The sequence below is a fragment of the Leguminivora glycinivorella genome, chromosome 9 (assembly GCF_023078275.1).
Source record: "Leguminivora glycinivorella isolate SPB_JAAS2020 chromosome 9, LegGlyc_1.1, whole genome shotgun sequence".
Taxonomy (NCBI): Eukaryota; Metazoa; Arthropoda; class Insecta; order Lepidoptera; family Tortricidae; genus Leguminivora; species Leguminivora glycinivorella.
The window spans coordinates 2,445,365-2,470,857 of NC_062979.1; the positions used below are offsets into that span (position 1 = coordinate 2,445,365).

The window sequence follows — 25,493 nt, forward strand, 5'->3', positions numbered from 1 at the left end:
GTAGCATTTGGCGCCTTCTACGAGCTTTCTTAGTATTAATTTAGTTTTGCTACTCTACGATAGAGAGCGCTAGCTGTAGAATTTTCTGTGCCTATTAAATTTAGTTAGATGGCAGTACGAGTTCTCAGGTTTTTGTTATGAATTGCGGGCCTACTTCTAAAAACGTCTCATCACTTAGAATAGAACATTGTTGAAGTATGCACTTATGCTGAAAGGAAAAGTGAGACAAGGACAAATAATAACAATGCTGTCTTTGCTACTCTTACTGAAAGCCCCCCATTTATTTAATATTATATTCATGATCCTAGCTCATATTCATGTTGTGTAGGAAACCCAAACAACGCTGGATGGATTGTGTGAAAGAGGATATGAGGAAGAAAGATGTGAGTGTTGAGATGACGAAAGATAGAGGAGAATGGAAGAGGAAGACGTGTTGTACCGACCCCACATAACGTGGGATAAGGGTAGGAGGAAGAAGAAGATTCATGATCCTAGCTAATATTTAAGTTTATTTAAATAATGTATAAAACCAGAAATATATGAATACTTCATACTAATAAACTGTACAGGCATCCTTTAAATCAGAACAAAGAATAACAGCGCCCTCCTGACTATAGTTATGTACCTATGTCTGGTCAGGCTTTACTTCGTTTTCTGTGAAGACGAATTTAAATACGAATCATTTTTTAATACAATGATATTGTCTTTACTTCAGTTGCATCTCTCATTTATTGATATTTTGTCAGTCAGTAAAATATGTGTACAGACTACAGAGCAAGGCGTAATTTCTTCATCATTCAAGTAGATAGAAATTTAGGTCTTTATTTTAAAGTTACATTAAACAAGATTGTCTCATTTTAGTGAAATTATTTTTATGTTATAAAATGTGAAACTCAGTTGTTAGCAGAATTAAATAATTTGAACACAATTGTTACCTACTTATAGTAAAATGAAGTAAACAACATACATTTTAAAGACAAAATTTATTTAAGAAACAAAGTGTATTTGAACATTTTCACATGCTAGTTGGTGTCCACACATAGAATATCAAGTAATATATTAACTACTTGCAATATTATTGCTGATTAGACAATCAGGATTTTTAGTAATTTAGTAATAGTAGTAGTAGATCAATTATCAACAAATCAACAAAAACTAGTAATAGTAGTAGTAGTAGTTTAGCTGTTAGGACCAAAATGCAGGTATCCTATCCTGAAAACATTGTCATTTCTTGGTTTTTCCTTTAGTAAAGGATAAATCTTTGAAGGCTGATCATGGAAGTACCAAATGTCTTCACCAAAGTGTACAGTTATATGCCTTAACAAAGGTCTGCCAAGAAGGCACTCTGCTTCGCGATTTTCAGGGAATACCACAAACTCCATTGGCAAAGTGCGGTCACCAAACTTCACATTGCAATTTACTTTTAAGAAATCCATCTCTGTACCATTCACAAGATCATGACATTGTGTGAATCTATAGCCTCGCGCTTTTAGCTTTGTGTATAGTGAATATGAAGCCACACAGGCTTGAGCAGCACTGCCAACAATTCCTTCATCTATTATATTATCGATTTGGAATTTAATGGTAGATCTCCTCACTGTGTCCAAGCGGAGAGCAGGGGCAGCTTTCTTGCGGCATTCGTCGGCCGTGTGGCCAGCATGACGACAAAAATTGCATCGCATGCGCTTTTTTGGTTGGGTGGGCTTCGCTGCTTCCAAAAGTTCGTCAAAAGTCTGCACCGCGTCCCGTGGAACCATCTCTTGTATTTTATCGTTAAGGGTCGAGTAAATCATGTCCAATTTTTGAGATTCTAAGAGGTTGTAGGGTAGTTGCGCAAATAAAGCTTTTTTCTTTGCTATGAAAGTATCAATGGGCTCGTTGTCTTTTTGCTTAATAATAAGCAATTCTTGGAATATCTCGTGAGCTGGTTTCTCGGATACGTTCACGTTTGCCATGGCTTCACTTACTCGGAGCACGTGTCCGTTATTCACACAACTTAATTCGTTTCTTCGAATAAACCAAAGGCCTTAAGTACAAAGATAGTTTTTAGAACTTGTTCGTTTTCTTTCACTTCGTTTCGTTACGAAATGTGACACTGACAGATCACATTTCATTTCACGCAGGCTAGTCGTTTAATATTACTTTCTCAATCATACATTTTGACGTGATAACGTCTAGCTAGGAACACATTACGCGGACGTCCGTCGTGAATCGACCGCGGACGGGAATCTGGACAATGGAAATACATATAACCGTGCAAACTATCGGTCGACGGACGTGGACGTGGCCTTGAGCGCGTGGACGTCCGATCGAAATCTGGCTCGCTGGATGTTTTGTTCCGTGCACACTGATCGGTCGCGGTCGCGGTCGATTAAAGCCACAGATTAAAGCTAGGAACACACTACGCGGACGTCCGTCGTGAATCGACCGCGGACGGGAATCTGGACAAACATTACACATAACCGTACAAACTATCGGTCGACGGACGCGGACGTGGCCTTGAGCGCACGGACGTCCGATCGAAATCTGGCTCTCTGGATGTTTTGTTCCGTGCACACTGATAGGTCGCGGTCGCGGTCGTTTTACGACGGACGTCCGCGTAGTATGTTCCTAGCTTTACGACGGACGTCCGCGTAGTATGTTCCTAGCTTTACGCACTGAAATAGGAAATGACGTTACTGAATAATATTGACATTGTCAGTAAGTGCGAGAGGGACACCAGCCCAAACAATGACCTCTCATGTGGACACACTTTTTGACCTAACTACACAATCTTGTTTAATAATTCTAAATCTATGATTATATTCTTTATAATAGGCCCGTGGTATCTATTAACATATCTAATAACAAACTTTACTTTCCAAAACTTTAATAATTATACTCTGTCAAACAAGTCTGTCAGTAAGGTATTCTTTTCTCTAGCACCCTAAAGAAAAGGATGCATATAGTTTTCTTTGTTCTTATTTACTGACAAACTTGTTTGACATAGTATTTCATATTTCATTTATTGCATAGCCATGAACATATTTACATAATAAGGTGTTACAGGTATAAGTCGGCAATTCATGACACCCTGTTAGGGCACACAATACTTATTATTATATCTAACTTAATATCTAACAGAATTCATGAATATTAAAAATAAAAATAAGATGTAATCATTGCAATAATAAAAGATTTAAATTTCGGTATAAATATTAGGTAGGTACATAACATTCCGTGCATACGTTTTGAAATTGAATTAACTAAAATTCGTGCAATCATATTTATAAATTGTAACATTAAATTATTATTATTGTTGCATTATTTTACTATTATAGCTCATCATCATTTAGAAACTGTTCAATTGAATAATAACATTTATTAATTAACATGTCTTTTAATTTATTTTTAAATAATTTGTCAGTTGCTACTAGCTTAATACTTTCTGGAATATTATTATAAATGGAAATAATGTTACATTGTGGTCCATTTTTAAATATGGCTAAATTTGATTTTGGTAAAAATAATTTGTTTCTATATTGGCTTCTAGTTTTTGCTGTTTCTGGTTTTATGGGAAATAGATGTGGGTGTTTTCGAACAAAGATTGCCGCTTCCAATATAAATATTGAGGGTAGCGTTAGAAGCTTAAAATTAATAAAATGAGGGCGAGCGCTATTAGGGATGTGAATGTTGGCTAATATGCGGATACATTTCTTTTGCATGATGAAAAGTTGTTGCGAGTCTACACTGGTTCCCCACAGAACGACACCGTAACGGAGGCTCGAATAAATATACGAAAAATATACAGACAACGCGGTATATCATCATCATCATTCTCTTGCCCTTATCCCAGTCACTTGGGGTCGGCGCAGCATGTCTTTCTCTTCCATACATCTCTGTCACTCGTCATCTCATCACTAACTTGTTTTAGTTCCATATCATGTCTCACACAGTCCATCCACCTCTTCTTCGGTTTCCCCCTCCCGTTACTTCCACCACCTTCCACATCCAGCATAATCCAGTATATAATATTATTTTAAAACTAATATAGATATTGAACGAATGAACCACTCTAAAAATCTCTAAGTGAAACGGACCGTCACAGTTTTTGACAACAACCGAACAAGGAACACACTACGCGGACGTCCGTCGTGAATCGACCGCGGACGGGAATCTGGACAATGGAAATACATATACCCGTGCAAACTATCGGTCGACGGACGTGGTCGTGACCTTGAGCGCATGGACGTCCGATCGAAATCTGGCTCGCTGGATGTTTTGTTCCGTGCACACTGATCGGTCGCGGTCGCGGTCGTTTTACGACGGACGTCCGCGTAGTGTGTTCCTAGCTTCGATGCGCCGCGCCTCTTCGTGACATCGATAATCGATATATACATCGATATCAATTTCATATTATTAAGGGTCCCCCCACATCTAGCGTCTCGCGAGCGTCGCGTCGGGCCAACTGTATGGAAAAAGACGTCGCGTCGACGCGACGTCGACGCGGCGTCAGGCTTTGCCCATACAGTTGGCCCGACGCGACGCTCGCGAGACGCTAGATGTGGGGGGACCCTAAAAATTGTGAAGTGCGAAATCAAAGTTTAACATTTTCAAAACCGAGGCGGGGTAACGAATAATCAGTTGGGTTTATTATTTTTATTCAGTGATTTCACTTGAACCCTATTCTTAAACTTTTTAAGTTTCACTACTCTCCACTAGAGGACGCTAACGGTACGGTTTGTTTGTGGGCGAGTCAGTGAAGCTAGTTTTAGATAATAAATATCTGGGCAACCGAGCTTCGCTCGGTTCTGTTTCGTATCCTTGACATGTGTCGCCATCTAGTTCAAAAATGAATAGTACCTACATCGAGCGAAAGAATTCTCAGCCTTAACAACACAACTACTCCACACGAGATGGCGCGCATTTCGCCACAAAAACTCAAATAGTGTATTTTTCTATTCGTTTTAGCCTTGACCTGTGTCGCCATCTAGTGTTTGCAATAAATAGTACTTACATCAACCGAAAGAATTCTGTCTTAACAGTACAACTACTGCACACGAGATGGCGCGCGAAGAAAAACTCATGAAAACTCGAAAATTCGCGTTTTCCGGGACCTAAGGATAAGTTAGACCGATTTTTCACCCCCAAAAACCCCCACATAACAAATTTCTGCGAAATCGTTAGAGCGGTTTCCGAGATCGTCAGTGTAAATAAATATATATATAAATAAATAAATAAATATACAAGAATTGCTCGTTTAAAAGTATAAGATATGATATAGTTGATTTAATTTCTGAGATGTAACAATAACTGCTAGTCTTTAAAAATATTTACATTCCTAATGCTTTTCCGTGTTTATACTTAACTTCTGTTCTAAAAAAATATGATACGCACAGCACATGCAATATTCGCAACGACTATTAGATAATACCATACATCGTGCAGGGCCACGCAATACAATAGTAAGAAAGCCATCAGATTCACATTTGCATCGCAATCGTGATGCGACTGTCCAAATGAATCCCTGGGTTTTGTATTCACAATTTCAAATAATCGATGGAATCAGGCGTTACTTTGCGGAAATCCATGTTAATCGTAAACTAGAACTTTCCTTTGCTAATCCGCGAATAGATAACGTGCAAGTCAATCAGTGCTAACCTGTTATAATTACTTGCGTATTTTTACATGCAATTAATTTTCCCACCCTCCCACCGCAAAATAAAAATAAATACGCAAATACATATAACAACCCACCACCAAAAATACAAAACTGAGGATGCCTCGTAGAGAGGCGAAACACGTGTCGAGTTTTGTATTTTTGGTGGTGGGTTGTTATATGTATTTGCGTATTTATTTTTATTTTGCGGTGGGAGGGTGGGAAAATTAATTGCATGTAAAAATACGCAAGTAATTAAAACAGGTTAGCACTGATTGACTTGCACGTTATCTATTCGCGGATTAGCAAAGGAACGTTCTAGTTTACGATTCACAATTTCATCTTAACTGTAAGCTTTTTTCTAGTATAACCGAACCCAGATATTCTTATCAACTTGCCGTAATCGTAGATCAGTTTATACTAGTTCATTTTTCGGCGATGTAACGGTCGGTATGTGTGAAGCGTTGAGAATCGGTACTACCATGAAGAAATGAAATGAAGATGCTAACTATTACAGATAAGTACGCAACAGTGATGGCTCTTTGTGTAACGTGACCGATACGATGTGAAGTTCCGCTGTTTTTGTAATGTTAGTTATTTTGCGACTTCATGTCGTCAACATATTATGTTTATTATATAGAATATATAACACATAACATATGCATACTCCGTGTTTTTATTGAATTTCGTTAACTTCGTCATATAGTTAAGTCCATTATAAGAAACAGAATGGCATTGTTAGTTTTCTTAAATTCGTATTTTTTTCCTAAAAAAACCATACACCTGCGATAGATATTACTTCAATTGCTGTTGAGAAACGGGCTTTACAATTAACTCGCACTAAATAAGTGTCAAAACTATGACATATCAATCGCATATCGAACACACAAAGCCCGTTTCTTAACAGCAATTGATGTAACATCTATCGCAGGTGTATGGTATTTATCAGAAAAAAGTTACGAATTAAAAAAACTAACTATGCTATTCTGTTTCCTATAATGGACTTAACTATATGCAGAGATTAAAGGAATTCAATAAAAACGCGATGTATATGTAGGTACATACCATTACGCCTGTAGCCCACAAAGAGGTATGAAGAGCACAGTATGAAACCACCAGTGTCATTCTAGACAAATAAGGGGTTGAATGGAAACTTATCCCACAGTCGATTTCTACGAAACCTACGGGAAGAAAAGGAGTAGTGAAATTCTCAAGCGCGGATCCAGCTTTGTGCCCAAGGGCAAGGGGGGGTCACGTGGTAAAGGCCCGGGGCCCCAGGGGGTCACGTGATCTATTTGTATGGCCAACTTAGGCTCCAGGGGGTGGTCATGACCCCCCCCCCCCCCCCCCCCTGGATCCGCGCATGGAAATTCTCAACTATAGGTACAGGTAGTTACTGTAGTTAGTAGTAGGTAGGTAGCACCCACTTATTGTGACTGCACCTGTTCCCGCAAGACAATTAATGATAAGGTTGATTACTGTACAAGGGTCCATACTCCATTATTCTTATACTTAATAGTTACGGATGATCTTATTAGAATAACACAACCGACCCTATTGAGCACACAAACATATTAAAAAATAATAATAATAATATTGGGGACACCTTACACAGATCAACTTAGCCCCAAACTGAGCAAAGCTACGTACATACATACTATGGGTGCTAGGCGACGATCTATAAGTACATACTTAAATAGATAAATACATACTTATATACATAGAAAACATCCATGACTCAGGAACGAATATCGCACAAATAAATGCCCTTACCGGGATTCGAACCCAGGACCGCGGCTTAGCAGGCAGGGTCACTACCGACTGAGCCAGACCGACATTACAGATAATACTAGGTACTAATTCTTTAATTGACGATCAATTGATAATCACGAAGTCCTTGTGACTGGATTTACAGGCATAACCTAATGAGCACATGCACCCACTGTCGGTGAAGATGGCTCAAGAAGTTGATTGCCGCCGTACGGCTCCTGATTGAGGTCAGGACTCCAATCGACATAATTAAAGACCGCTTGCGACATGCAAATGGCTCGATTGGAACTGCACCTACGTGTTTTCCATTACTTCCGAGCCATCAGACCCGTATTTAAGTTAAGAAAGCAGTTTTGCCCAAACTAAGGCCTTTAGACTTAGTAATCTGTGCTTCAGCTTACTCGTCACTCTTTCAACCTAAACGTTTCGTTTATTTTTCTGCGTAGCTGATGGCAAGTAAATAAGTACAACATGCTTACCTATTCTTTACTTACGGTGATCGCATAGGCAAGGTTTCGTCTAGTCTAGTGATGTGCAAGTTGCAAAAACTGTCCAAAAAAATCTTAAATTTCTTGAAAAATTCACGAAACTTTCACGAAAAATAAAGGGAATTTAAATTTATGAAATGGAAAGTTTCCATCCATACTAAGTATGCAAAATTTCCGCAGTTTTCCTATGTGAAAATTTCAGAATTTTGGAAACTTTCCGTCGGCACATCAGTAGTTTCATCCACATTTTATTAACCGCCTTCCAAATCTCAAAGGAAGGGGTTATCAAGTCGTCTGTATGTTTTTTTTTTTTTTTTTTTTTTTTTTTTTTTTTTTTTAATGTTTGTTCCTCGATATCTCCGTCGTTACTGGACCGATTTTGAAAATTTTTTTTTTGATTGAATGTATATGCATACAGATTGGTCCCATTTTTCTCAGAACCCAGTTCTGATGATGGGATCCTGGAGAAATCGAGGGAACTCCTCAAATCTGAAAGGCATACATATGGTGATTTTTGTGTTTTTAAAGGAACAGCATGCATTTACGTACGGAACAGTGACATTTGGTGCAGTGGAACTCCTGATGATGGTCAGCATGGAACTCCTCAAATCTGAACGGCACACTTATAGTGACTTTGGTATTTTTATAAGAACAGCATGCACTTACGTCCAGAACAGTGATATTTGGTGCAGTGGAATTGCTGATGATGGTCAGAACGGAACTCCTCAAATCTGAACGGCACACTTATAGTGACTTTGGTATTTTTATAAGAACAGCATGCACTTACGTCCAGAACAGTGACATTTGGTGCAGTGGAACTGCTGATGAAGAGTGAGCCGCCCCTGGTTAGAGTTCCGTTCTGATAATCATTCTCATCTGTAAGTACTTCAGAATCATCCAGATTTCAAAATTGGTTCAGAAATGACGGTTATGTTCTTACAGCAACTACGTACTTACGATACGAGTACATAACATAAGTATTTGTAGTTATTTTTTTAACCATTAGTCGATTCTAAACATTTTTTATATTAAAGGAAAAAATGGAAAAATTTACGCTTCCGGCGGGACTTGAACCCGCATCATTTGCAACCCGTGCAAGGCTCTTAACCAATTGAGCTACGGAAGCCACGCCGGACATCGCAAATCTTTCCATGCCTTTCCTTATGTACACACGTCTTGGGGTGACGTCTTTAATATAAAAAATGTTTAGAATCGTTAGCAGACGTTTCTGCTTGTTAAAAATAAATTTAACATTAGTCGATTCATCTATTTCTTTGATTCGGTCATGAAAACTTCCATTCGCATAAACTTCAAACGTCCAGATTGCCCCAATTGCCTCATAAACAACGTTCGAGTAAATATCCTGCCCGCTTTCTGGAGTTTCTGGACAACAATTAGATCAGTCAATGAATGCTCAAAAGGGGGGTCTAGGTGGAATGCCCGAAAGCAGAAAGTTTCACTACGGGATGTTGTTAGGGGTAGTCAGGAGACATACATACTAAAAGTCCTCGGACTTTGGACGTGAGCTCGAAGAGGGGGGGATGAAAAAAGGTCCCATTTTTTGGTTTTTTGCTCATATTTCAAAAACTATGCGTCATACGAAGTTTTGGTTTACCACACCTTGAAAGCTTATAAAATTCTCTATAACTTTGATCTAGAAACTTTTTTTCTATTCTCAACCATTATCTAGGTATGAGCTCCTAAAAACTGTTAATTTTTTAAAAATCGTTTCCCCCCCACTTTTTGCTTCATACATTGCTCCATATCTTGAAAAATATTTAGTTTAGACAAAAGTTTTCTCATAAAATCTTGTAGATCATTCAAATATCTTTCATAATATGTGTACATTTGCTTCTGGGTCATGTACCGTTGAATAATTATACGACTTTAAAACGAAATGAAACAACAAATGTATGTGATAAACGTGTAAAATATGTATTTCAAGAACATGATTGTATTACGATGCTATATAAATGCATTCACACAACAGGTCACAATACAATTAGCTGTATATAAAGGCCTTCTCACACCCACATCTACCACTACTACAATCTGTGGTGCACCGGCAAAATATTGACTTCAGTATTTCTTCCGGAGCAGCTGGTACTTTGGTTTGCACAGGAAACAGTAAGTTGCTTTCGTTCCGTGCCATCCCCATTCATCATCCTCCTTGCGTTATCCCGGCATTTGCCACGGCTCATGGGAGCCTGGGGTCCACTTTGACAACTAATCCCAAGATTTGGCGTAGGCACTAGTTTTACGAAAGCGACTGCCTTCTTACTTTCCAACCCGAAGGGTAACTAGGACTTATTGGAATTAGTCCGGTTTCCTCACGATGTTTTCCTGCACCGAAAAGCGACTGGCAAATATCAAATGACATTTCGCACATAAGTTCAGAAAAAAGTCATTGGTATTTGGTATATTAGCGAGGGAGGTAAAAAAGTGTGGAATACTAATACAACTAACTAACTTAGTTTCGGAGGTAAAAACTGCAAATAACAGCTTAAGTTACAATTATGTTAGGACTCTTAAAAGTTTTCTACTAGTATTCTACTTTAAATCAAATTTTAACGTAAAAAAAGGTTTTTACTTGATGAATACTGGATCAAGTGCGCTAAAATACTCGTACTCTTAGATCTAGAAATCAAGTACTCTTAGATCATAAACTGTTATAAATTTGAAATTCTCATGAATGCAGAAATAACCTCATTGATTTTGTTAAAAAAAATCCGAATTTTTATGTTATTACGTGAACAAATATGTTAGTTACGTTACTTTGTACCTTTGAACGGCTCTCCTCTGTAAAATGAGAAATTTACACTTGCCTCAGTATCCTTAGGAGGTATGGATATAACTTACACGTGTTTTAATTTACTCACTGCCTCTTTGGGCGGGATGATACTAATCGGTCTTCTTTGTTTGTTTGAAATGCTGTCGGTCTCACACCTTACTACTGTCAACACTGCAATTCTCTACCTCCGGATCGAAAGTCAACGACACCCCCAGGATAGAGGAAGACACTGATGATAACGGCGGGGAGAATATTGTCTAAGATACAGTTGTCACATCTGATCCAGATGACATGGAAGAAACAGTTTCAACTTGTTTGATTTATTTGGGACAACAAACACAGTAACACACAAGGTTATAAAACCTTGCCTACCTTACAACAAACACAGTAACACACAAGGTTATAAAACCTTGTGTGTTACTGTGTTTGTTGTCCCAAATAAATCAAACAAGTTGAAACTGTTTCTTCCATGTCATCTGGATCAGATGTGACAACTGTATCTTAGACAATATCCTCCCCGCCGTTATCATCAGTGTCTTCCTCTATCCTGGGGGTGTCGTTGACTTTCGATCCGGAGGTTGCGGGTTCGAACCCGGTTCGTACCAATGACTTTTTTCTGAACTTATGTGCGAAATGTCATTTGATATTTGCCAATCGCTTTTCGGTGAAGGAAAACATCGTGAGGAAACCGGACTAATTCCAATGAGTCCTAGTTACCCTTCGGGTTGGAAAGTCAGATGGCAGTCGCTTTCGTAAAACTAGTGCCTACGCCAAATCTTGGGATTAGTTGTCAAAGTGAACCCCAGGCTCCCATGAGCCGTGGCAACACAGTAACACACAAGGTTATAAAACCTTGTGTGTTACTGTGTTTGTTGTCCCAAATAAATCAAACAAGTTGAAACTGTTTCTTCCATGTCATCTGGATCAGATGTGACAACTGTATCTTAGACAATATCCTCCCCGCCGTTATCATCAGTGTCTTCCTCTATCCTGGGGGTGTCGTTGACTTTCGATCCGGAGGTTGCGGGTTCGAACCCGGTTCGTACCAATGACTTTTTTCTGAACTTATGTGCGAAATGTCATTTGATATTTGCCAATCGCTTTTCGGTGAAGGAAAACATCGTGAGGAAACCGGACTAATTCCAATGAGTCCTAGTTACCCTTCGGGTTGGAAAGTCAGATGGCAGTCGCTTTCGTAAAACTAGTGCCTACGCCAAATCTTGGGATTAGTTGTCAAAGTGAACCCCAGGCTCCCATGAGCCGTGGCAAATGCCGGGATAACGCAAGGAGGATGATGAATGGGGATGGGCACGGAACGAAAGCAACTTACTGATTCCTGTGCAAACCAAAGTACCAGCTGCTCCGGAAGAAATACTGAAGTTAATATTTTGCCGGTGCACTACAGATTGTAGTAGTGGTAGATGTGGGTGTGAGAAGGCCTTTATGTACAGCTAATTGTATTGTTACCTGTTGTGTGAATGCATTTATACAGCATCGTAATACAATCATGTTCATGAAATACATATTTTACACGATTATCACATACATTTGTTGTTTCATTTCGTTTTAAAGTCGTATAATTATTCAACGGTACATGACCCAGCAGCATATGTACACATATTATGAAAGGTATTTGAATAATCTACAAGATTTTTCAAGAAAACTTTTCTCTAAGATAAATATTTTTCAAGATAAAAACCAAAAATAGCCAAATGGGGCCGGTTACGAAAGAAACTCGGGCTCCCATCGATCGCATCGATCATTAGCGGTTATTGGACGTAATTGATCGACGGGCATTCGGATCAAGTTTGGAACGTGGCAATTAGGTCAGTACATATGTATGTATGCCACAATTATGTAATGTTCATGTGAGACCATTATTGTCTTGTCTAGGAAAAACGTTAGAGTTACATATATGTACTATTGTGTTCTAGAACTAGGAATCACAATAATTTCATTCTGTAAGTACCATAAGTAGTTTTATAACTGCACAGACACTAATTTCTACCGATAGAGCTAAAACCTACATTACCTATGCTGTAATGCATGTAAGTACCTATGTACACAGATAAGATTATTTTTATATTGACCAAAAATCATGAAGGTCACATACATTACATATTTCTATTTTAAACAGTGTCAAACTCATATTTTATTGTCAACACAAAAAAAAACATTCAGTCGAATTGAGAACCTCCTCCTTTTTTGAAGTCGGTTAAAAATGATATTGGCATTTGCTGGTTTTGGACCATCCTGTAATAAAGTAAAGTAAGCTATATCAAACTTTAATTTAATGCCAAAATGAGAATAACTTTTACTTTAAATTGTTCCATTAGCTGTGTAATAAATAAATATTGGGGGACACCTTGCATGGATCAACCTATCCCCAAACTAAGCTCTAAGCAAATATTGTACTATGGGTGCTAGGCGATAATAGGAACAGATTTGGTTGGGGTAATTTGTAATGATAAGTTGAACTAATGACTTGTATCATATTTTATTAATATAATGTGACTTACTGTCAAATTGCTACAAAGTGAAATAAAAAAGCTATCAGCACAAATTTATAATCCTAATTTAGGCTATTGTATGTAACATATATTTAAATAGTTTTTATTGTATTTTGAGAAATAGGAAATGAAGACAATAACAACCATTTTTTTATTTTTGAATATTTATTAGAAAACATAATGTGTTAGGCACAATAATGGAAATGTAGCAGGAGAGCTTATCCAAATGTGAGTAGGCCACACCTGGCAATGTTATCATTCCTCGGTTTCTCCTTTAAAAGAGGATATTTCTGAGACGGATTGTCATTGAAGTACCAAAATTCACTACTGAAGCATATGTGCATCAGGAAAGGTATTCCGAGATATGTGTCATCCCCTTTTGATTTAGGGAATATAACAAATTCCATTGGGATAATGCGGCCACACAATTTTATATTGCAAGTAACCATTAAAAAGTCTGTCACCTTCGAAGACCCTAGAGTATTAACCTTATCACGACACTGAGTGAACCTGTAGCCATGCTCTTTGAGTTTAGTGTATAGTTTATGAGAAGCCACGCATCTTTCAGCGGCGGAGCCGAGGATACCCTCATCCCAAAAGTCATCAATTTGGAATTTTATAGTTCTCCTCAATGCAAATCTCTCGGGAAGGGGAGTTGCAGCTTTCTTGCGGCATTCGTCGGCCGTGTGGCCAGCGTGACGACAAAAGTTGCATCGAAGTCGCTTTTTCGGTTTCAAAGATTCTTCGGCGCGCTTCGCCGCCTCGAGGAGCTCGTCAACGGTTTGCATCGAGTCCTTTGGGATCTTCTCCCTGATTTTCTCACGAAGGGTCGAGTATATCATGTCTACTTTTTGGGATTCTTGGTGGTTGGGAGGTGGCAGTTCCGCAAACAAAGCCATTTTCTTTGCTATGAAAGTTTCCGTGAGTTCGTTGTCGTCCTGCATAATAAACAAATCTTGGTAGATTTTGTCCACAGGTCTATTGCCTAACACAGGCGCCTTTTGTTCTTCGGATACGTTTACATTTGCCATAATTTCACCCCGTATGCACCGTACAAAAGTTATGTTTTCTTAGAATAAACTCTTGTAACTTGAAACTTCGTTGTTATAGCACACCTCGGACACTGGCGATCAAATATATGAAAGAGGCGAGTTCCTAGCACACAGTCTAAGCTCGCGTAGGTGAACGCATGAACTGAAATATGACAGGTCGACTGTTCGCGTTTTTGACAGGCGGTAACTTTAACTGAGAGGGGGTGGGCGGCACTTTCGTTTACTGTACGATAGTACTCTTTATTATACTGTGGTTATAGGTACAAAATTACGACATGGCCAGAACTGTCAGTTAGAAATTTTTCGTTTTACGTTGACGTTGTTTCACATACATAGTAGTCAAGTCAATTACGAATTCTATATATCTATATTTAATTAGTCATAAATTATAAAAAGCATTTAAATTTTTATTTTGGTTGCAAAAATATATGCGTATGCTATTAAGAATAAATAAAAACAAAGTAATGAAGATTCTTAATTGAAAGACATGTGAAATGGAACAACAGTAGGGTTCCATAATAATCATGTAATCTTAATGTTGTTTATTGTTTATTGTTGTGAAACTTACAGCTCTTAGAGGCCTCTCCAACGTGACTTGATTGATAACGAGAATTTGGCAATCGGTTATTATGGCGTCAGGTATTTAAAAATTTTAAAACCTCTGTTGATAAATAAAAATATCATAATTTGTGTCGTTCTCAAGCAAACGGTAAGGTATGGTATAACACTTTCATGTACCAATAATGATACCTGAGCACGCGAAAGATTCCAATATTGAACCGCGAGCGTAGCGTAGATCTAAATGTATATATAATCTTTAGCGTTGCGATTATTTCAAAGCACGTAAGTTAAACTAATTTTGGTACCAAGTAAAACAACATTTTTCACCACACCAACACGAAAAAATACAGCTTTGATTGACACTACTTGAAATTCATTAATTTTTTAAAGGGGGACAGCGCGTACGCAGTCTCCACTATCAAAAATAACGCATTCGGGTTACCCACATTAGGGATAATCGCAAGGGTCAACCCAACCGCAGTGCAATGGGAGAGTCTCGCCCTGGGGGAACCGCTTTCTTGATCACGGTATCCCCTACGCCAGGTAAGTATGATTAAACAAAGTAAGAGCGCGAGGGTTGTTGTCCCGAGAAAAATCTTAAGGCTGCTTTCGAGAAAAACGTCAAAATAATGTAAAATTGATAGTTTTAGTCGGTGAAATACTACACTTTCCGTTATCCAATAGATATATTTAATTCAAGTTTAAATTAGAGCATCTTATCATCTTGATGCTTATCAGACTGGATTTTAGAAAACTAACTCAGTAAATTAATTATGAATTTTTCTCTGATGCACGTTTAGGAAAACCCGCGTATAGCGCTGGATTAGTCAATCTTATTTGTAAAATTTGGACAATTTGGAATACTGAAACTAGTAAATTTATAATACGTATATCCTGTACTACAAACTACTCAGACTACATTTTTATTATAAGGTTTTAAAAAAGAGTAAAGAAGGCTAAGACGAATTCAATTATTTTCAGAAATTACCTAAAATTAATGACATGACAATTTCTTTGAAAATCTACATCACATCGGAGTTATTTTCGTACAAAATTAATCTGCAACGTTTACTAAAACTGCTCTTATATCTTAGTGATTATAAATTTCTATACATTTTTGGCAATTTTTTGAAAACGAGCCTTCCCCGTCACAATTTTTGCCACTTCTGGACATTATCTCATATTTTGTTAGACTGAGTAGAAAAAGTCCTATAATATGTTATATATTTGTAAACTACTCAGAAAGCTCTTTAATTTGATACCACACACGGTATGATTAATCGCTCGGTTGCGATTTCACTATTTTTCACATGAAAGCCCTCTTAACACCGCGATGTACGATTTCCACCGCACTTGCGCAGCGACATCTAGCGACAAATGTTAGTATTAAGTAACGTCGTGAAGAAAGTAAGATAGTGTGGTTTAAAACAGAAACTTCGGAGCTTTTAGTCCTTTTTCACATTATCCGATCCCATATCGGATGTAGGAAGGATTTCAATTTGAAAAATCCAAGATGGCGCCTGTAATGTATGGGATATCGGTCCGACATCCGATGTAACAACAAACAAAATTGTTTATTTGGCAATATAAATTTAGTCAGTGGTACATTATACTGATGTCGGATCGGATAATGTGAAAATGGACTAACGCTTTGTAAGAAACCTTTTTTCAAGTCAGTCACTTACGAGTACTGAAGCGCGGCAGTCGTGCTCGTGATATGTTTTAAAACGAAACAGGATAAAAACTGGCTAAATAATTTAAATATGCCCTCGTGTGTGATGCGATATTGCACTAATAATTCTAGCAATACGTCCAAGTGCAAAGGAGTAACTTTCCATCGGTAAGTAACTGTGTAATCATTTTAAATTTTCATTTGAGAAAATTGTTTAGTGGACGCCATTTTGCGTCTCCTATCAAAGACTAAAAATTTAGAGATGTGACGTTGTGTGCATAGTAATAGTGGATAGTAAAAGGAGATGTGCGGAATATAATACATATAAAGCCTGACAAAAAATATATGACTATTGTCAGGAGGGTGCTGTTAATCGGATGTATGAGGTGACAGTTCAGTAAATATTGTAAAATTCCGGAGCATGGCGCGTAGTAGGTATATATGTTTCTGGCTGTCAGTCATATGTTACGTACATTTTTTTAGGAAAGAACTGACTTAAGTCTATAATTAGATGAAAAAAGGTAAAATATGATTTATTATTTATTTTCTACGTAATTTCATTTGTACACGTTAAACTTCCGTGAGACATATTCAAATAATTAATTGAAATACCGTATTTCAATTAATTTCATTTGACTTTGTTTATTATAGGTTTCCACGTCTGGACCGTAAAGACAGGGAAAAATGGCTACAATTTGTCCAAAACAACCGCAGCGAAGAGACCTGGTTACCGTCCGATCATACGTATCCCAAGTAACATTTTAGTGCTATAATTTTGGTTTTCGACGCCAAAAGCTACTATAGATGTCGTATAAAGGTTTTCGGCGTGACCGCTTGTCGTATAAAAGCCTCCAGTAACACCTTTTAGCTCTATAAGCTTATACCGCTAAAAGGTGTTATTAGGAAGTGATGTAAACGTTTATATCACCATTTTATAGAGCCGCTATAGGCCTGGTCTATAACAGGATCAAATATGACTACTATAGATCTATATTATTGTATAATAGTGTTAGGAATCACTGCTATGCAATCAATTTGCGCTATTAAGGTTCCCGACAAGCCGCTATAGTTCTTGCGTTATACAGCTAAAAGGTGTTATTAGGAAGTGATGTAAACGTTTATATCACCATTTTATAGAGCCGCTATAGGCCTGGTCTATAACAGGATCAAATATGACTACTATAGAACAATATTATTATATAATGGTGTTAGAAATCACTGTTATGCAATCAATTTGCGCTATTAAGGTTCCCGACAAGCCGCTATAGTTGTTGCGTTATACAGCTAAAAGGTGTTATTAGGAAGTGATGTAAACGTTTATATCACCATTTTATAGAGCCGCTATAGACCTGGTCTATAACAGGATCAAATATGACTACTATATAACAATATTATTATATAATGGTGTTAGAAATCACTGTTATGCAATCAATTTGCGCTATTAAGGTTCCCGACAAGCCGCTATAGTTGTTGCGTTATACAGCTAAAAGGTGTTATTAGGAAGAGATGTAAACGTTTATATCACCATTTTATAGAGCCGCTATAGGCCTGGTCTATAACAGGATCAAATATGACTACTATAGAACAATATTATTATATAATGGTGTTAGAAATCACTGTTATGCAATCAATTTACGCTATTAAGGTTCCCGACAAGCCGCTATAGTTGTTGTGTTATACAGCTAAAAGGTGTTATTAGGAAGTGATGTAAACGTTTATATCACCATTTTATAGAGCCCCTATAGGCCTGGTCTATAGCAGGATCAAATAACCTACTAAAGAACAATATTATTGTATAATAGTGTTAGAAATCACGGTTATGCTATCAATTTGCGCTATTAAGGTTCCCAACAAGCCGCTTATAGTATTTTTAGTAGTCGTATTTTAACAGAAATTAAAACCTAACTATACCACTATTTTGGGATATAGTGGCTTTGGAAAACACTGCTACAGTATTTAACACTGTAGTAGTGGTATGAATACCATTATAGAGCTATTTTACTGTATAATGAAGTTTTCAGGATACGTTTATATAGCTTTGAAAAGCGTTAATAGTCGTTTTCTAATGTCTTTTATATCTCATCGCCGTATACGTCACAATTACTCTTTTATATCACAGAACTGTGGAATAATGGTTTCGGTATCTCTTTTAAAACACAATAGCGTTATAGCTGAGTTTACTATATGTTTTATAAAAAAAAAACTGTTTAGAAGATCTTTCTATAGTAAAACATTGAAAACAAGTATTGTTTTCTATATAAAGAACTTATAAGTTAAACTGGATCATAGTTAAAGTCTCATGCAACCCTAATAGAATCCACAATGGCGGGCTTATGGCAGTGAATGCGTATGATAAGTGACATAGTCGAACTATAAAAGCGTATGTTTTACTTCTTGGATCCATAGTAGAAACTATGGTGCCAATAATTTTATTGTATTAAATTATATTTATTTATTTTATTCAAAACAGGTATAAATCGAGGGCGCACTTAAAATACTCCATTAAACTAATATTCTTTTAACGGTAAAATTTCCATCGCATACCTTTTTGCAGTAATGATGGAATTATCACTAAACTTCACAAGTTCACACGCCACTTTTCATAAAGCTCCTCGTTTAGAAGAGTTTTTGTTAAATATTACACACATTAAATTATTTTAGAAATTTCATTCATTCGCATTAAAAGGGACGGCAACTGCTATTACAGAACAAAAAACCTGTATAACGGAATCTCAAATGCTACTATAGCATAAATTGATACTATAATAGCGTTACTGTGTCCTCTATGTCAACAAATTAGCACAATAGTCATCATCACATCACCATTATAGACCTTAAACGTCACGGATGATACTACTATAGCCCTATTATATCACTAAATGGCTGCATAATTGCGCCAAATCGGCTCTACAGTACCAATATAGACTATTTATAGGACCATTTAATGTGATTTAATTTGGTGCTCGCGACCACTATAGGACCAGAAATTGTTACTTGGGATGTATGTTCATTACATTTTCGCGAAGAGGATACATATATAACAAAAGCGGGAAGGCGTTTTTTGAAGAAGTCTGCTGTTCCTTGTATTGATGTAAGTAACATTCAAAACATTAATGAAAATAGTAACCATTAATGGAAGTAGTAGTTATTTCAGCCGACGCTAACATTATATTATGTTTGTTTTAGCCGAGAGTTGGTCACAGTAGCAATGGAACAATGGAACCAATTTCTGAGTCTGTTAAATCAATTTTTGATAGTCCGAGGAAAATTGCTCTAAAGCGGAAAATACATAACATTACCGTTGCTAAGAAAAAAATAACTGCTAAAAACAAAAAAGTCCAACGCCAAAACCGAAAACTAAAGAAAAAATGTGAATCTCTGACAAACCTCGTGAGATCCCTTAAAACTAAATTTTCATTTGATGAAATAGCACGAAATAATTTGCTGGCTAAAGCAGAGTTGGTAGAAGTACACAAAAGACTCATGAAGAAAAATAAACAGAGTAGAAGTTCGTTAAAATTTACACCGGCATTACGTAAATTCGCACTAACACTAAATTATTATTCGCCAGCAGCCTACAAATATGTAAGAAATACTTACAACAATGTCCTTCCACATCCAAGAACTCTTTGCCGATGGTATGGAACTGTTGATGCTGAGCCAGGATTTACTAATGAAGCGTTTGATGCTCTTAAACTAAAATGTGCATCAAGTAACAAGTCTATGGTGTGCAATTTAGTCTTCGACGAGATGGCTATTCGTACGCAAAAACTATTCCACAACCAAAAAAAATTCGGAGCCGTTAATTTTGGAGCAGGCCCACAAGAAGGTGAGGTTAACGATAACATAGCGTCTCAGGCCTTAGTGTTTATGTTGGTGTCGCTGACCGAAAATTGGAAGCTCCCTGTGGGCTACTTTTTGATAGCAGGCATAACGGTTGAAACGAAGGCCAATTTAATCACAACATGCTTGCAAAAGTGCCATGATGCTGGAGTTTCAGTAGTCAGCGTTACATTTGATGGATGCTCCGCAAATTTGTCAGCTGCTGAAATTCTAGGTTGTAAACTAACCGACCCAAATAATTTTGTGACCCATTTTCCACATCCCAGTTCTCAAGAGAGGGTATGTATATTCCTTGATCCATGCCATGTTATTAAATTAATAAGAAATACTTTTGAAAAAAAAAGACTTTTTTTCGATGAAGATGGCAAGCAAGTTAGATGGCAGCTTTTGATCAATCTGAACAAACTTCGAATTAAAGAGGGCCTCAGATTCGGGAAGAAAATAACACCCCGTCACCTCCACTTTCGTAATCAGATAATGAAGGTCAAGCTGGCTACGCAATTATTAAGTAAGAGTGTCGCAAAAGCATTGATTTTATGTGACCAGGTATTAAAGTCGTCGAAGTCCTTGGACTCCTCAGCAACTGTAAATTTTTTGGAAATCATGAATGACTTTTTTGACACAATGAATTCGAGAAAGTGTCACTTCTATGGATTCAAGCGACCAATTGATCCACATAATAAATCTGAAGTATTTGAATTTCTCGAAAAAGTAAAGAAGTACATATTACATTTGGAATTACACATAAAACACAGAAGAGTAATAAAGAAAAAAAATATGGTACCTCGTATTACATTATTGATTTCAAAGCAGAAAATCGTCGAATCGCTAAACAAAACAGGGTTTATTGGCGCTATAATTTGCATCGAATCACTGAAAACATTGTATCAAAATGTAGTCGAGGAAAAAGAAGTCATGAGTTATATTTCAACGTATCGGCTCAGTCAGGACCATTTGGAACTTTTTTTTGGGGTTATCAGAAAGCACAGTGGTTACAACAATAACCCCAATATTATACAATTTCGAGCCGCGTATAAAAAATCATTGAATCATTTAGAACTTCGCTCTTCTTTTACAGGCAATTGTATTCCATTAGACAATTTCAATATTTTGCATAAATCTTCAACTGACGTGATCAATAGCACGACACACATGAACAGACATGACGACGAGGAATATGAAATCTTGTCGACTACTCGCTGCTTAGAGTCTGACATAGAAGCCGAGAACAACTGCAAAATTTTTGCCGACATACTCAGTAGCGAACAAATCCCATTTGGTTCCCAATTGATTGTTGGATACATATCTGGCTATGTTTCCCGGATTCTGACACGATCACTGAAATGCGAAGTATGTGTGGATAGTTTGAACACAACGGAAAGGTTGCCTCATCATAAACTTATAACTATAAAAGATATGGGTGGTTTGTCGTACTCCACAGAAGACGTCTATAAGATATGTGCCGCCACTGAAACTGTAATAAGAAAATTTATAAAAGAAAGTGGTGGAATCTGCCTCTCTGTTAAATACACTTTCAGTTATATAACTGTGAAAACTTTGGAATACTTTGTTTGGAAGGATGTATTTACATCATTAATTCAACATTCTTTTGACCAACCAAGCACCTTGAATCACCGAACACATTTGATACGGGCCATCATAAATAAATATACATCCATTCGCTTGAAACACGACGCACGAACTGATCAGACAACAAATTATTTTTCAAAGCGGCAAAAGTTAACAAAACCTATTATTTAAGGGTAATTAAATAAAAATAAGATTTGTACATAACTATGGCTGTTTTTTTATAAAGGCTTTCAATGACCCCTTGAACCATTAATTTATGTACCTACGCTATTAGCCATTAATAAATACAGGGTGGCCCAAAAATACGTTGACAAACGTTTGTATAATTACTTTTCTGTCCTTACACGAATGATTGTCTTACAAATTAAAATGTGAACCCTTAATAATTTTTGACCGAATAAATCGAATCGTCTTCAAAATATCCTCCTTTGGCTTTGAAGTACAAACGCAAATATTGGAACAAAAAATTATCGATATGCCGCTGCACCTCTAGTGTGACTTTCGTCTGACTTATTGCACTTATAACTTGTAAAATACCCTAATTTTTGTAATCAATAAACGGTCTAGGGTTTTAAGATTGATTACAAACTATAATTTATAGTTTTAAGTAAGGTGCATTTACGTAAGTAGGCTGAAACGTATCGAGCTTATGAATCTGGAAAAAATGTCTTTACACGATTGGTCTACATTACAAACCTTGCGAAATATCCATGCTAATGCTGTTGAAATATCCACGGTGGATGTAGAAATATGCAGAAATATAGGCCCAAAAAATATTTTCGGTAACTTCGATATTTTGGTTTATTACAACATTATTTCCCCATTCTTTGTCAACGTAATTTTGGGCCACCCTGTATATTATATATTATAGGACGTCCTTACACAGATTGACTGAGTTCCATGGTAAGCTCGATCAAGAAGGCTTGTGTTGTGGGTACTTAGACAACAATACATATGATATATACCTACATAGAAAACATCCATGACTCAGGAAAAAATATCTGCGTGTTCATCAAATAAATAAATGCCGTTACCGGGATTCGAAATAAATATCTGAACATGCTCTCTAACGCCATGACAATAGAGGCCAGCTCAGATGTTTGAGCACCTTGGTCGCCTCGATATATCTGATGGTACAACTGTACATATTTGAAAAATTGTATTTTTTATTTTTTACATAATTGTAACAATGTTTGACGGTGTATGATTAGTACCACTAAATGTATCTATTATCTATCATACTAGGGGATATAAGCCTCAGAATGAGAGGGTTTTTTTGAATCGTTATTTTCGCCAGGCGGCGATACTTAGGCCCCAGGTCGATTTCATAATTATGATTCGTGAATTTTGAAATTTGATGTCAGAAAGACCTGGCGCCTCAGTATCGCCACCCGGCGAAAAAAACGACCCAGAATACCCTCGTTGTAATATATGTTACACTTACCTAATTAAAATGTTCTATTTTTTGTATAAACAAAAAATAAACAGACAATTTTAAAACAACTTAATATTAAATTTAACTTGCACGTTCCCGTACTAACTAAATAGGCAGAATATAAACAAAAGTGACACCTCTGCGGAGTTGACATCGTATGACTTATTAGCCGCCCTCCCCCCGCCCCCGTCCCGCACTGCCGCGCTTGCTACCCAGATTTTGTTGTGCCGTCTGTTCTATGTTACCTACGTAGTACATTATACTTCATGCGTACAGCATGAAGAGGTTAATCTTGATTATCTTCAATAATTAATTATTAATTAGGTACCTATGCACGTATCTATTATAACTTATTTCACAAAAATATTTTTGACCTTTTAAATACTTATCTAATGGACACCGAACAAAACTGTGTCGTGCGTGTGGATTCCATACGGGCGAATAATTTATCCAGTTATAGTATCTGATCATACGAATCGTATAATATAATCATTTTGTTAATAAGCGTCATTAATTAAGAATAATTATTTTTTGAAATCTGGCCCAGCAGCAATGTACATCATCCAATTAATTTCACATGACATAAACGTAATGTCGTAATGACGTTTAGGTAGATACGTTAATTGATTTGGACATAATACATTGCGTGCCGAATTTTTATGTATGAAAAAAAAATATCTCATCTATAAAAAAAAACATGTAGTTAGGCTCCTCAGGTCCTATACTAACCGTCCACAAGATATTCGCCCGTATGGAATACACACGCTGTATTTATTGATAGAGCTTTTATTTTCGATAAACATACACCAAACAATTGAACTAATTTAGTATTAATTACATTATTATTTATTGTAGGTATTGCCACTTTGTTTACTAATCTATGTAACTGAGTTAGTCTGAGTTTAGTAAAATGCACAACACAATGAGTCAACATCCCTATTTGCGGCTGTGCTCTGCTCACGTTTCCACGTAGAAATTACGTCAGCCGTTGCATGGATTAAAACATTTATAAAACCAATGACAGACGTAAACTACTGATATTAGGTAATAACTTTCGGGACAGATTTTTAAAATTTTCCCATACTACAAGGAGTGTACAAGTGTCTAATGGGTCGGCAACGCTCATGTGTTGCAGGTTGCAGGAGGTTACGGTGACCGCTTTCCATCAGGCGGGCCGTATGCCGTATGCCTGTTTGCCACCGTGGTGATTTAAAAACAAAAACTACAAAACTTCCGGAATTAATGTATGTTAAGGTAAATTATATAAATAGCTTAATATATAAAATACTGTTCACCCAAATAAGTGCGTTTTCTCATTATCGGATCCGATATCGGATGTAGGACCGCGATCCCATACATTTAAGCCGCTATCTTTGATTATTGCCTTTGAAATCCTTCCTATATCTCAAATAAACTAAAACTATTATTACTCTTCAAACAGAAAAATACCTAATCTAATCAGCTTTTAATAACTAACAGTAGTAGTTTTTTAGTCCTTGCCCTCAACTAATACTTACTGTTCCTCTTTGTATGTTTAATTTGTCGCTTGTTTATTATGTTACTGTCCTTTTCATGTTATTAAGTTAATATTCCGTCTTATGTCTGTTGTCAATTTACTTGTACAGTGGCGGTATTCCGCATCTGTTTGATATTTGTGCTGTCACTTATTTTAGTTTAGCTCTTAGGCCTCTTAGGATAATGTGAAAACGCACTTACCTATTAGATAAGGTTACATATGTGTCCTATCTATCTGGCAGTCTTGTCATGCATATTTTGATCGGCGAGAGTCGACTCCTCGTAGGTATAGAGTTAAAATTTAATTAGTGCTCTTTAATATTCTAGTCGTTGGGTTGTGCTGTGCTAGGTAAAGTTGCCCCTACCACTTACCGTTTACCTACCTACAATATACTTACTTCTCTATAGTTTTTTCCTGTAATGTGTGTTGTGTAGTATAAATCATTTTCGTGAGAAAAGACGGATTATTTATGATTCTTTTTATTTATTTTTGTACATATTTAAGGAACTGTAGGTACGTCGCGGTAGATACCTATTTCGTTTCAATTCGATTCGGGGTACCTTCACGCTTCTTCGAAACATCCGAAATAATAAGGTTCTAAGTAAAGTCTTTGAGAAACTAATGTTA

General features: G+C 36.9%; 2 protein-coding genes and 2 non-coding genes across 4 annotated transcripts in view; 1 reads left to right on the forward strand and 3 right to left on the reverse strand.

Moving 5' to 3' along the window:
- LOC125229541 (tetraspanin-1-like) overlaps positions 1–17,200 on the forward strand; it is a 28,986-nt gene extending 11,786 nt beyond the window's left edge. The window contains exon 7 of the mRNA XM_048134407.1: positions 17,134–17,200. The gene's annotated coding sequence lies outside the window, so the exon portion shown is untranslated. The remainder of the gene's footprint in view (positions 1–17,133) is intronic.
- LOC125229801 (activity-regulated cytoskeleton associated protein 1-like) lies at positions 1,186–1,955 on the reverse strand. Its single transcript, XM_048134743.1, has 2 exons — positions 1,599–1,955; positions 1,186–1,212 (listed from the first exon to the last, which is right to left on the reverse strand). The coding sequence occupies exons 1-2, from the start codon at positions 1,953–1,955 to the stop codon at positions 1,186–1,188; spliced, it is 384 nt and encodes a 127-aa protein (XP_047990700.1).
- On the reverse strand, positions 8,950–9,022 carry Trnap-ggg. Its single transcript has one exon. It is a non-coding gene; the product is annotated as a tRNA-Pro (tRNA).
- On the reverse strand, positions 15,200–15,361 carry LOC125229954. The gene has a single exon (XR_007177472.1). It is a non-coding gene; the product is annotated as a U1 spliceosomal RNA (small nuclear RNA).
- Positions 17,201–25,493: the final 8,293 nt, after the last annotated feature.

Coding starts and splice junctions, on each gene's coding strand:
- LOC125229801 (XM_048134743.1), bottom strand. CDS start 1,955: ATGGCAAACGTGAACGTATCCGAGAAACCAGCTCACGAGATATTCCAA. Junction 1,213..1,598: donor CTGCTCTCCGCTTGGACACA/GTGAGGAGATCT, acceptor CAATGTTTTCAG/GATAGGATACCTGCATTTTG.